Raw genomic sequence first — 14,485 nt, forward strand, 5'->3', positions numbered from 1 at the left:
CTTTATTAGGTTCTTCAGTCATTTCTCCGCTTAGCACGGTTGGCTACGTACGTGGCACAAGACGTTCTACATATCTACAGCTCGCCTTAATACTGGTAGGAACCTCCTGGTTACACCAGCCCACACGGGATTATTGTGTCCGTCCGTCGTGCATCCAAAAATGGGAGGGGTGGGGCTGGGTGGGGAGGGGCTGGTCACCCTGTGGTGCCCTTATAAAACTCAACGTTTAACCTACTCGCGCCGGCTTGTGCCCGGCCTCAGTCGGGCATATTTCCGGAATACACCACGTGGTGGTGCCGCCGTTGACCCTGGCCATTGACCGAGCAACCAAACGTTCCTACCAGCTCCCTCCGCAGGAATGTTTTACATTGGTTGACTATCAACGCAGATGGTCAATCATTTTATTATTTGGATATTCAAATTGCGAGTACATGTATATTTAACAATCGGGACTGAAACTTACCATTCGTTTTAATTTGATAAAATACAACTAAACTTTCATAAATGTATACATTTTGTTTAAAGAACAGAAAACAATGAGCCACTCCTATGCCAGAATTTCGGAGGCAAATCGTCATGGGAAAATGTGCATTTATGTTTTGATACATGGCAAGAGTACACTTACCATTGCAAGCGAGTTAATTGAAATACATCTATTACCAAAAAAATCAAATTCACGTTATTAACATATTTTTCAAAAGTCTTAACATATTTGAAAGTGACAGCAACTGCACGCATTTGAAACATGATTTGCATGTAAACAATGTGATTTCAAACAAAATATTTTTTACTGGAATCCTTTTTTCAAAAATATCCTATGAACCCTACCTGTTACAAACTTTACAAATTACCTTGATCTACTATACAGAACTCCAATAATCCTTGATCCAATCTGTGAATCCCTGTAAAATTCACATATCATTGGCGGTTCACAACTGCCATTGTAATTTACATAAGGTTGAAAATGCTTTTATGGACAAACTGAAGAAGTGGGTGGGGTTAACAGAAAACTTAAGGGAAACGCAAATTTGTTTCGTATCTGCAGACAAGCTGTGTTGGCGTAATTTATTTAGGAGAGAATTTAGCATTTTTTTAGACTTGACTTGAATAGCAATCCATATGGCAGCTTTGTGCCATTTGGGTCTTAGAAAAATTCAAACTTGTAATCTGTGAATTGCGGATTCATTTATCGGCTCGTAACGAGCTGGCCCTTCCCTCTTTATCAGCAAAGTTATTACCTATTTATTAAATCACGCGCCGTTTTCCTCCCACAATCGGCGATATCGTCCCCCTCCATATCAACGCGGGTTATTTGGGTTTTACTTTATATTCCATATATGGTTTGATAGTCGCTTAGTAAAAATCGGTTGCCTTTTTAGGTTTTTGATTACGTATCCTCTAGGCTCCAGCAAATTGACAAGGTGCAATCAGAGTTTTTCACTATATGGTACTTTCTACTTACACCTGCACATATCACTTGGCAATGTCATGGCCTCAACAATTGCATAAAGTACTGGCGAGGGAAGATGGTAATGAAGAATCCATTCATGGAGCACTTCCATTCTCCAAGCAGCTTTGCCAGTAATGCAAGAGACGGTTGTCTTTGTTTGCACAGAATTCGGAAAAGTCACGAAGCAGCTTGTCTGGGAAGCGCTCATCACCAGTTGCTCCCGAGCGCCAGCTTTTGGTCAACATGCCATTGGCTGCCCAGCAAAAGCCAAGCTTTTCTTCAGGGAGAGACGCAGGCGTGGTCGATGAGAAAGAATTTCTTCTTCGCCGTTGCTGACCCGAGGGATGCTTGCGCTTCACGTATGGAAGCTGGACAAATGCCACACCTACACAAATGCCGCAAATACAGTCACATTGACGGATGTTTGTGAGATGAGAGATCAATATTTAAACCAGAGCTGCATATACCAATGATTTATTGAATTGTACATTGGTTGCTTAATGGGGTCCTAATATTAATCCAGGTATGAATTACAAATTCAATTGTATTGCACTTCATAGCCATTTGTTTAAAATTAGCTGGCGCCGTAATGCTTTAAAAAAATGTATATTTTTATGGGACACTGGTAGAAACCACATTTCAGTATATACATAAAGAGAAAAGTTCTTTAATGGGACCTCCCTTGCCAGTATCAAAATATAATAATAGATTTTACCCTTTCTGGTGATAAAACAGGTGTTAAGATGTTTTATTGCCAGAAAGGGTAAAACCCATTCTTATAGAAAAAGCTCTTTTATGCTGAAATAATGTTACCTGCTTGTTATGGGAATGGTATCAAACTAAATAATTATTCCAGCACACATTTTCAATGAATCTTTTCATTCATTTTAGATGCACTGTAATGTGAATGAAACCCATTTTTATACTCTACCTGTGACATGTATAAACTGTGACCGGCTCTCCGCTGGGAAGTTAAATGCTGCAGCTGAGTATTTGTCTTGAATGAAACCAAATCTGCAACGAGCATAGGTAATAGCAAAATGCATCATACGTCGAATGATTGAAAACAGTGAAATACTCTCATTGTGTAAATTACCATAAACTATTGTGCAGGTGGCTTTGAAATTGACTACTCTTCCATGCTGATCATACTTCTTTGAGGACGTGGAAATATCCACACGTTACCTTATTGCACGTGATCTGCTGATACACAAAATGTAGCATACCCCGTTTATACTGATGAGATGACAGGTGGGGGAAGAATTGAAGAAAATTGACAATTTTCCACTGCCGTGCCAGAAGATGGATTTGAATCGGCGACCTATGGATTTCAAGTCAAGTGTGCTAACCATTTGACCACTGCAGCATACCCCCCCCCCCCCAGTGTGTTGGCTTACCTAGCCAGAATGGCTTCTTGGAAGAGATGCATTCTGTCCATGTATGTCTCTTGGTCAAATGCTGCAGTAAGGTGCAAGACATTTACTTTATAAAAAATTACACAGTAAATTACAAAAACATTTGTAGTTTTATGTTTGTTACCATAAGCCATTCTCAATCCACATCCATTTGAAAGTCTCCTTGGGCTGACCCATCTGCACCTTTAGTTTGGTGCAGTTATAATTCTTGAATACATGAGTGATATAATTTCTCAATGAAATCAACATTTATAATAAAGGCTAGCTGTAGGTTATAAGTAACGAGCCTTTTGCCCGTCTAAGGACGGGTGTATTGCAGTAAATCTGAAACTTGCAAGCGAAAAGCAGACCGCGACGTGATATTCATTGCATCCATTCGTGTGCAATTTGTAAGGGCGCTGTGACAGACTTATTTCAATTTAAGGTTATAATCCCTTGTTCATCATGACGTCCTTTTTTACTTTGATGTCTCCATAGCGTCACGGAGATCACGTGATGACGTGAGGGTTCTGCCTTTGTAGTGAGGGTTGTAAGTTGACGCCGAGGAGGGGGGAGGAGGCGCCTCGCCCCCCATGTGGAGTGACGTCAGCCGCTAATTATTATGAATGGAGGGGGGTTGTCCATTTGGAGGACGTCACTTGCTCATGAATATTAATGAGGGGGGCTGGTCGATGTGGAGTGACGTCACAAGTGTTTCGGACAGACATTCCTGGGTGATTTTCGTAGGTATTGTAAGGGGCACATTTTGGAAAAAGGAGAGGACAATTTCAGATAAATGGATCAAAGAATTTAACATTTTCGGTGCTTAGCTGATTTTAGTTCTCCTTTAATCACTACAACAAAATGTCCAGAGGCTTGTCTACATTAACCACAATGCAGACATGATTCCTCATAAAAGGTTTCAGTTTGGTGTTTTAACATCTTAACACCTGTTTTGTTGCCAGAAAAAAGGGGAAAAACCTATTATCAGAACCAAACATTCACACAAACTGAATGTGCTTTATAAGTGATGGCAGTAACCCATGTCACTGAAAACATATCAAACCATCTGAACAATGTAAATTGCTAAATTCAATACATTCTCAGGACAATCTTAATTCATTGGTCTTATTAACAGTAATAGGTTTTGGACCTGGACAGATGAGGTTTGTTAATTTAAACAATCACAACATTTTTGTATTACTTGTATTAGTTTTTCCCATATCCATGAATTAATAAAACACCCTGCATTGAATTTACAAGACCAGTGTGTATATTCACACTTTAAAATAATCGTTACGCCTTGAAAGTCTGCGACGCAAAAAAGGTGCACGGTGACTAACCACTGAAGAGATGATCACTCCCTTCTGTGATCAGGCAGCCGACTGAAAGAGGCACAAAAAGGGAGGCACGCAGGGGGTCTCCATACAGGTAACTTGGGAGTGCAAAGGGTCCATCGAGTGCCGGAACCAGGTGAAACCCACAGGACGTTGCCTTCCGGCACCATCCTTGAACCTGTCGCCAAAACATAGGGTGAAAGAATTGAAATGCATTTTTCGATTTAAAGCTTTCGTGACTGCAATGATTCATCTTCTTTGGTTCTTTCGGTAAAGTCACGTAGAATGATAATAAAATAATAAATTGATAAATAATATTCTTGTGTTATTTTATTTAATCAATTTATTATTTTATTATCATTCTACGTGACTTTACCGAAAGAACCAAAGAAAATTGAAATGCACTGCACATGCCGTTTTTCTTTTTAGCTGATATGGCTGTGTAAGACTACAGGCGATGTGGAGTCATTACCATGTCAAAAAGCACAGCCGCTGTGGCCACCATCCACTGAAGCTTCAGCTCAAAGGCACCGGTGCAGGAATATTGCCCATGGTAATAGCAGCTGCACCACTCCAAACGGTCGCTGCGATTATTGACATCAACCTCCAGTGTTACTGTCTTCTGTTCAGGGACAGTGCATGCTGTGCCACACAACAACAATACCAAACGCACATTAATAATACACACGTGAGATTATCTTCAAGATCCTGAAAACCGTCTAGACAATTTACCAGTATGAATTGCAGTTTTGTTTATGTATATGCAGCCCTGTTGTCAATCCACTGCTGGAAGAGGCCCTACACATGCCATGCAGGTCATGATGCAAATGTGACCATACTTCACCACACGAGATAATGCGGATTGTGAACAAAGGAAACATGCAGAATCACAGAATTACAGTACAACAATGGATTGTGCTGCACCTGCCATTTTCTTCTCACAAACATGCAGTTGTATATCAGATCACATATCAGATTAATGAAAAAACAGGTTTTGTTTACCGAATATTTGTTTTAGTCAAATCTGCAGGCAATACTGAGGGTAAAAAAATCCAATGTATAATTAACGTTATTGTGCTAATTCACTGAAGCAGAAATTGTATACCTGACAATTGCAGTATGCTTTTAAGGTTAATATTTTAATGTATGTATTTACAGGATAGTGTAACCTTTACAATGTGGTTTCTATCACCCTCTGAGAGTATATGTCCTGCACCATTAATCCCAAGGAATAATCTTTATGTAATAGAGGCCTAGTAAAAGCAACATTGACATACGATAGCTTGGAAATGCATGACTGCGCATGTGCGCGTCATGGAGACCACACACCCATGCACGTTGATGGATACTTTTGCATTAATGCACACTGCGCCATGTGAGTTTAAAGTCTTCAAATAGTGGCAGTTATTAAATGCTTCTTTCGTAACTTTATAATACATTGCAATGTGTTTATTATTCTTTGGGTCTTTCGGTAAAAGTCACGTAGATAGAAATAATAATAATGAAATAATAAAAATGCAAATATAAATATCACGACGTTTCGATCGCAACACAAGCAATCGTCATCAGGAGAAAAAAAGATGACGATTGCTTGTGTTGCGATCTAAACGTCGTGATATTTTTATTCTTTTCATTTTTATTATTTTTTTCATCTACGTGACTTTACCGAAAGATCCAAAGAATATGAATTCCTGCAGTCACGAAAGCTTTAAGTAAAGATTTTATGTGTTTATTGTGTACAATTAACATTTCGAATATTAGAATAGCAAAGATGAATTCTCAACTATGAATGTTTTTTTTTGCTTTTATATCAATACATCCAATGAAATCCTATTACACTGAATACCTAAGTGGGGTGGTGGTGCATTACTTTAGGCAGTGTGCTATGAACCTGGGCATGCCGAAAAGTGGTGAGTGACATTTTATATCTGAACCGGTCAGCCTTGGACTCCTCCCCCACTTCACCAAACTGACCAGTGTGGTGAATTATGGTAAAACTCATGATTGACACGGTGTGAGCAGGCCTTCATTAAGCAGTGGCTTGACAAAAGGCTATACATTAAACATTAAAATCATGCTTTACGTGTGGTTTCCATTGCTGTTATCTGGTGCACAATCCATGATCATCAATGTTAACTTTGCTATTTGGCCAATTTAATAACATTAGTTTTTATTCATATTCTTAGCTCTTTCGGTAAAGTCACGTTTTCACACCTGATGATGACCGTTTGTGTTATGGTCGAAACGTCGTGAGAATTTTTTTATTTGATATATATATATTTTATTATTTTATTGTTTCCCTTCAATGTGACTTTACCGAAAGAGCTAAGACTATGAATTACTGCAGTCACGAAAGCTTAAAATCGACATTAGTTCGCTCCATAAAGATATATAATACAGGTGGACCGCATGAAGATTGTCATCCTCTTAGGCACCCCTTTGGCTACCAGATGGACTATATTGCTGTATAAAGCCGTACAAAGATCAAATATGAACGTGTGCTGGCGGTGCCTCCTATAAACGCGTAGCAATGTACCGAGCAAAGCAGCAGCCTGGCTGCGTCCACCAAAGCTACGGCTCAAGGAGCTGTGGCGACTGGCATAGGACGTGGGGCGGCTGGGCAACCAGGGCAGCAGGAAGGTGGGGATGTTTGAGTGAATCGACTCCTCTATCGGGAAGGCCACCTCGAACCAACTCTTCTGAAACAGGGCCAGGTCGTAGGCAGCGCTGGCCGTGCTTCGGTTCCCGTACGACGACACTACCCAGGGAGAAAGGGGTTGGACAATGCAGATCAACAACAAAACTGCAAATCTACACCACAGCAGGCAGAGAGAAGCCGAGGTGGTCAGATTAAACATGACAAGTTAAAATCAGATCAATGCTAACACGGTCCCTTTAATTTCTGCTTTGAAAGTGACATGCTGAGATGGCTACAGTTTAATTTAAACGTGCCAGCGCTATGGATTCAGCTCTGCTTGAGCTCCTCCTGGACTGGTTATATACAGTGAGGGAAAAAAAGTATTTGATCCCCTGCTGATTTTGTACGTTTGCCCACTGACAAAGAAATGATCAGTCTATAATTTTAATGTTAGGTTTATTTGAACAGTGAGACAGAATAACAACAAAATCCAGAAAAACGCATGTCAAAAATGCTATAAATTGATTTGCATTTTAATGAGGGAAATAAGTATTTGACCCCTCTGCAAAAACATGACTTAGTACTTGGTGGCAAAACCCTTGTTGGCAATCACAGAGGTCAAACGTTTCTTGTAGTTGGCCACCAGGTTTGCACACATCTCAGGAGGGATTTTGTACCACTCCTCTTTGCAGATCTTCTTCAAGTCATTAAGGTTTCGAGGCTGACGTTTAGAAACTCGAACCTTCAGCTCCCTCTACAGATTTTCTATGGGATTACGGTCTGGAGACTGGCTAGGCCACTCCAGGACCTTAATGTGCTTCTTCTTGAGCCACTCCTTTGTTGCCTTGGCTGTGTTTTGGGTTATTGTCATGCTGAAATACCCATCCACGACCCATTTTCAATGCCCTGGCTGAGGGAAGGAGGTTCTTACCCAAGATTTGACGGTACATGGCCCCGTCCATCGTCCCTTTGATGCGGTGAAGTTGTCCTGTCCCCTTAGCAGAAAAACACCCCCAAAGCATAATGTTTCCGCCTCCATGTTTGACGGTGGGGATGGTGTTCTTGGGGTCATAGACAGCATTCCTCCTCCTCCAAACACGGCGAGTTGAGTTGATGCCAAAGAGCTCCATTTTGGTCTCATCTGACCACAACACTTTCACCCAGTTGTCCTCTGAATCATTCAGATGTTCATTGGCAAACTTCAGACGGGCATGTATATGTGCTTTCTTGAGCAGGGGGACCTTGCGGGCGCTGCAGGATTTCAGTCCTTCACGGCGTAGTGTGTTACCAATTGTTTTCTTGGTGACTATGGTTCCAGCTGCCTTGAGATCATTGACAAGATCCTCCCGTGTAGTTCTGGGCTGATTCCTCACCGTTCTCATGATCATTGCAGCTCCACGAGGTGAGATCTTGCATGGAGCCCCAGGCCGAGGGAGATTGACAGTTATTGTGTTTCTTCCATTTGCGAATAATCGCACCAACTGTTGTCACCTTCTCACCAAGCTGCTTGGCAATGGTCTTGCAGCCCATTCCAGCCTTGTGTAGGTCTACAATCTTGTCCCTGACATCCTTGGAGAGCTCTTTGGTCTTGGCCATGGTGGAGTTTGGAATATGATTGATTGCTTCTGTGGACAGGTGTCTTTTATACAGGTAACAAGCTGAAATTAGGAGCACCCCCTTTAAGAGTGTGCTCCTAATCTCAGCTCGTTACCTGTATAAAAGGCACCTGGGAGCCAGAAATCTTTCTGACTGAGAGGGGGTCAAATACTTATTTCCCTCATTAAAATGCAAATCAATTTATAACATTTTTGACATGCGTTTTTCTGGATTTTTGTTGTTATTCTGTCTCTCACTGTTCAAATAAACCTACCATTAAAAGTATAGACTGATCATTTCTTTGTCAGTGGGCAAACGTACAAAATCAGCAGGGGATCAAATACTTTTTCCCTCACTGTAACTGCATGTGTGTTGCAACAGCAGGAGCCACACAACAAGAAGTGTGAGAACAGTCAACCCTCATCTGCTGTCACACATGGCTTAGAATGATACATGACAAGAATGAACAATTACCAAAGCTTGGTGGTGAGTTAATATTCTTCATAAGCATGCCATTATATGTATAGACTAACATGTCAGTGACTGAATGCACTGTTATGTTATCCTGGTGTGCTTTAATCAGCACATTTTAGGAAGCCACTGGGGCGATGCACTTTCAATTCTAATTTGAAAACTAACTTTTTGTGTTGGTCATTCCGCCATGCACCTCCAATTGGCACGGTTGGCTACTTCGGGTGTGAAAGAAGTTCAACATACATTACAATATAACACAATACTACGCAATTACTGCCTCCTAGTGGCCCCAGTAAGCATTTCAAATGTCTATTCAATTTGATGTACTGTACATTTGCCACAAAGCATCAAGATTACGCGGTCAAGGGAATGAGACGCACGTACCCTTATCCGTGTCGGTGTCAGTCACCACTCTGTAGAAATAGAAGCCGTAAATAAAAGCTCGCAACGTGTCTCCAGATGCATGCGAGATGAGTTGATCGTCCAACATTTTCTGAAACGAAAAAGGGCCAAAAGACACTCATTTATATTTAAAGTTGATACCCGAGATTAAAATAATGAAATCAATGCAGTGTGTATGAGACTTTATTCTAGTACAACGCTAAATATAAAAAAATAACATATATTGGACTATTTATAATTGTCATAAATTGGGGTCGAGTTTCAATTCAATAATCAATTATTTTGTCTTTTCTACTGTCTTGTAGCATTTTTATGTATTTTATACAATATATTTGTTTGCTCCATAAGCATAAAATAGGACAATATTTTCAAGCGTTTTCTTCAAATCAGTGAAGGCCTCTTCATGCCGTGTTGGTCTTGGGGGTTGTTTAACGATACTCAGAGTATTTGGCTGCTATAAACGTCCACATAAGTCGCTTAGTTGAGCTATCATTTTTGGCCAGGTCACTTCTGAAAAATAGCTCAGTTGGCCTTACTTGGTAAAATAAAAAAATAGGTTAATAAGCGGAGTTTAACTTCACCACATTAGTCAGTGTCGGTTACCATACCTGTCAACTCATCAGTGCCTATCTTTACAGACCAATTCAGACCTTATTGGTCACCACGTGCCCTTATAATTCTCAATGTTCATTCTACAAAGAGCCATCACAAGGGAGAAACACAAACAAAGACTTTTTTTGCCCGTATTGAAACGACTGTATACCGTATGGACCTGAAAACTCAATTTCCCTGTACAAGAATACGGGTAAACCGTATGGGTTGACAGGTATTGGTTATATTCTTAGCTCTTTCGGTAAAGTCACGTTGAAGGGAAACAACAAAATATATAAAAAACATTCATTATTTTATTGTTTCCCTTCAACGTGACTTTACCGAAAGAGCTAAGAATATGAATTACTGCAGTCACGAAAGCTTCAAATCAAAGGTATTGGTTAGTGAACGACCCGAGCACTGGTTCAAATATCGCTCACCACTGATGTTAGCCATGGTTGGGAATCAAACTCAGGTTGTACATGGCACAGTATGAAAAACTTCTGCACTACCAATTTGTGTACAAGTTTCATGAATAATAATCGGTTGTAATGTACAAATAATGAATATATAGTGATGATTAGATTTGAATTTTACTGATTAATTATTTCAGAAGACTATTTTTGAGTGTTTCTGAAAACTGGCCATAGCAGCAGTGTCATAACGTAGTCAGAATTGAAAAATTCCCAATACCAGCAGATCCTCTGAACAGCAGAGTTGAAGGACAATCGAAAGCACATGATAGAAATATTTGAAATCAGTTTCCTTCACGAACAATTCATATTTAGTCCTGCACACCTAATTTTTCCATGGTGTCATGGTGATAATTAGTAGCACACAATAAAAATAAAATACAAAACACAATTCAAGAACACCTCTAAAATCATTTCAGAGACTATATTTGTAGTGGTTTAGAAGTCGACCGAAGATGCTTTGCATGTATGAACTTATTTTGCACTGTACATAGCCAACCACGCTAATTGGAGGTGCACGTCATTACACACACACACACCCTATGGTATAATTGAGACAAACATGCAAAAGATTTGCACAATTACATTACTAGAGACAATTCCTATAATTTCAGGTGAACTGTTTTCACTTATAATGCAGAGTGCAAAGGAACTGGATATATAATTGTCTGGACTACAATTTAAGAATTGCCAAAGATCATAAATAAAATAGTCACTTTTATATTTACTTACTAAAGATCGACAAATCGACATACCATGTGCATGTCTTACACACACAATTAAGTTAATGTATCTTAAGCATAAGAACTGGTTTCACATGATGAATGAATGCATCAGATCATGCCTTATTTTAAGCTTACAAGAGTCTTAAGTGTCCACATTCTTGGATATTTAAAATTGAATCAAATATAAAAGCTAACAACAACTTGCACCAAAATCACTTCTGTATTGTTAAAATCGGAGGCATCTTAGTGATACATGTTTTGCTTTCTCGTACCTGCAATATATCCACCGCACACTGTCTGTTGACCATTCCCTCCACTGTGCTCATCACCCAGTGCACAGCTTCAGCGCTGATGAAGCAATTTGTTGGCAAACCCTTTTGTTCTGAAAGGAACTGCACTCCAGTACTAGACAATAAGGGAAGAAAACATTCTATTTTATGATATAGACAAATTGGTAGTCGGTGTATCAGGGTCTTCAAAATCTTTTTCATGAAACCCAATTATCACTGCAATTACATTATCTTGTACGCCACGTAGCCTTTCTTTCCCATGGCAATTTTAAGCTGCAAAATAATTGAAACTATGCTGTAAACCACATGGAAATAACCAAGTGATTTCTGCTATCATTCACAACAATGGCTCACAGGTCTCTTGGTTGTATGCTGGTTAAATAAGTGATGAATGCAATAGTTACATATGTAAAATAAACTCAAGTTAGTCAATAACTGCCCCGAAAAGACAAAATATTATGATAGATGGGCAATGGTCCTTCATAGCACAAAACAATGACGTGCTATGAAGAAGGGCCATTGCCAAAAATGTCACCTAGCATGTACGGTAATTTTCTTTTAAGGAAGTATTATTGACCAATGTGTAGATTTTTTTGTTAATTTTTGCACCAATGTAGCATCAACAAATAATTGCATATGTTCGTAGGAATATTACTTACTTCAATGTCAGAGCCCTTATTTCCACAAATAAAATGGGCAGTTGTATCAATATGCAGATGTAACATACAAGTGTCTCGATATCCTTTATGTGAAGATAAAATCGACTCACTTAGGATGTTTCATGGCGTCCAGAATATTGAGTAGGTAAGCATGGCCACCATTAACATCTGGCAGTACTGCTGGTTGAGCCAAACTGCTTTGAAAACACACGTACACAGCATTAGCAACACATCCCAGCCACGCTGAGCATTAATACAAGAAACATTAAAACCTATTTCATCAAGTGGCCTCACAAGACTGATACGTCTATCTGCACAAGTGGTTTACCATATGTGATAGTTACTCAGATACGAATACTTTTCATTTGTAAGGGCCATTTCGTCCATATATCACAATGCGCCATAGATCTGAATGTAGTGAACTGTTCAAGTGAATTAATAAGTCAAGATAGTATTGGAAATGCTTTAAAGGAGAACACATGTTTAAGTTGAAGTAAAACGATTATCTATTTGAATCAATTGTTACCTGTTGTCCCCTGTTGAACTCTGTTCTCCATGCACGTTGGAAGCAATCACACTGCCATCGGCATAGGTCACTGTCACTGCTGCCACGTCTGCCGTTATCGACTGCTGCAGAAAACATATTTACATGTGCTTTAGATATGATGAAAATGAGCCATGTTCAAAATATGGTTGCAAAACTCATACATAATGTACACTCAACTATAGAAGAGGTTGGAAATATTAAACAGAACACTGTGCTACACATTCACCTACATCAAGAAATATAGTTGCATTTTGCTCTCGTTAATGAATGCTTTATCAAACAAGGTGAGTTCATGTGATTTAACATTGAAATACAATATTGAAACAAAATTACCAGAGCTGCAGTTACACCAGTCACCCAGCTAGTGTCACTGCAGCATTGCTAGACTGAACTGTATGACCTTGGAATGAAACTGAGCCAATAAAGATCACGATATTTCACAGCAGCAATAAAACATGCAGACACATCAGCTTATAAGGTGTAAACATGCTGTTAATAAACGTCCAAATCAATTACGTAAGGAACAATGCATTACTCGGAAAACAGTTACAATTTATCATCTAGAAACATAAAATGCATAATTTTTTACATAACAGGATTACATGAACGGATAAGACATTCAACCCAACAAAGACGCACAAAACCAATGGAGAACCAATCCTTTCGTATCAGCACATTAACTTCAGTCAGCATAGCAGCAAACATTTGTAAAAGGAATAGACATGGCCAAATACTTACCAGGGGGGCGAGAGGGGGTCATGCATCCCTTTGTGAAAACCGGTGATTTCATAACATTTCTCAGATAATAGAATCCTTTACACAATACCCATGTATCTGAATACATGGACAAAACAGAAAAGGATGCATCCCCACTTGCTTGTAATGTATTTGTAACATTATTATAGGTTCACAACCGTGACTTCTAAGTAGCTTTTGACAGGCAAAAACATACTATATTCTAAATTTAAAGCTTTCGTGACTGCAGGGATTCATATTCTTGGTTCTTTCAGTAAAGTCATGTAGAAGGGAAACAATAAAATACAAATATAAAACAATAACATTCTCACGACGTTTCGACTGATGATTGCTTGTGTTGCAGTCGAAACGTCGTGAGAATTTTGTTTTATATTTTTTATTATTTTATTGTTTCCCTTCTACGTGACTTTACCGAAAGAACCAAGAATATACTATATTCTATTTTTTATTTACCAGGTAAGGCCTACTGAGCTATGGAGCTATTTTGCAGAAGCTACCCGACCAAGAATGATTGCTCAATGAAGTGGCTTATTACGTGGACATTCATAGCAGCCAAATAAAATGGACCAGGAGAAAAATCCACATGACCATGGGGGGAGAAAACATGCAAGCTCCAAATACACAGGTGTCAGGGTTGGGATTGAAACCACAACCTCCTGTATACCAAGCAAGGGAGTTAACATCTTACCACTATGGCAAATCCTTTCATGACTGGTGCATGCCGAATGTTCTCCCCTTTTTTTAGAAATAGAGGTGTGGCTTAAAACATCGACTGACCTGTGTGTGGTAAGAAGAGGAGGAGGAAGAAGAGCGAGGACTTCGCACTACCTCAGCAAAGAAACTTCCCTCCTGAGTGTCAGCCAGTGCACGGACAGAGAAAGAAAATATTGCAAGATACCAAGAGAAAGGTGCTTGGAAATTGGAAAAACATAAATACGTGATATAGTAAAAAAAAATACTAGACGTCAATAAATTTTCAAAGACGCAGTAGTAAGCGTAGTAAAACAGACACAAGAGCAAATAACATGAGGATACACAAAGGGTCAAAGCACTATAATGGGAAATGAAGTAAAAAAAATATCCATAGCATCATCAACGCATTTCACCCAAGCCAATAAAACAATCGTGCTGAGAATACTTCTGCCAGGAAGCT

General features: G+C 39.4%; 1 protein-coding gene across 11 annotated transcripts in view; it reads right to left on the reverse strand.

Moving 5' to 3' along the window:
• Window positions 1–387: 387 nt before the first annotated feature.
• Window positions 388–14,485, reverse strand: part of DEPDC5 (DEP domain containing 5, GATOR1 subcomplex subunit) — a 46,173-nt gene continuing 32,075 nt past the window's right edge. For 6 of the 11 annotated variants that reach the window (XM_032947137.2, XM_032947136.2, XM_032947133.2 and 3 more), the window contains 11 exons: window positions 14,110–14,181; window positions 12,556–12,659; window positions 12,140–12,226; window positions 11,353–11,485; window positions 9,274–9,382; window positions 6,718–6,939; window positions 4,654–4,823; window positions 4,188–4,359; window positions 2,848–2,908; window positions 2,382–2,464; window positions 388–1,835 (listed from right to left, as the gene is read on the reverse strand). In XM_032947137.2, the coding sequence (XP_032803028.2) occupies window positions 1,546–1,835; window positions 2,382–2,464; window positions 2,848–2,908; window positions 4,188–4,359; window positions 4,654–4,823; window positions 6,718–6,939; window positions 9,274–9,382; window positions 11,353–11,485; window positions 12,140–12,226; window positions 12,556–12,659; window positions 14,110–14,181 (1,503 nt within the window). In that variant the 3' untranslated portion in view covers window positions 388–1,545. The remainder of the gene's footprint in view (window positions 1,836–2,381; window positions 2,465–2,847; window positions 2,909–4,187; window positions 4,360–4,653; window positions 4,824–6,717; window positions 6,940–9,273; window positions 9,383–11,352; window positions 11,486–12,139; window positions 12,227–12,555; window positions 12,660–14,109; window positions 14,182–14,485) is intronic. The other 5 variants (XM_032947140.2, XM_032947139.2, XM_032947138.2 and 2 more) reach the window with 5 other exon arrangements.

Source organism: Petromyzon marinus, chromosome 5 (genome assembly GCF_048934315.1).
Source record: "Petromyzon marinus isolate PM22_M1 ecotype Great Lakes invasive population chromosome 5, UKy_Petmar_22M1.pri1.0, whole genome shotgun sequence".
NCBI classification, from domain to species: Eukaryota; Metazoa; Chordata; class Hyperoartia; order Petromyzontiformes; family Petromyzontidae; genus Petromyzon; species Petromyzon marinus.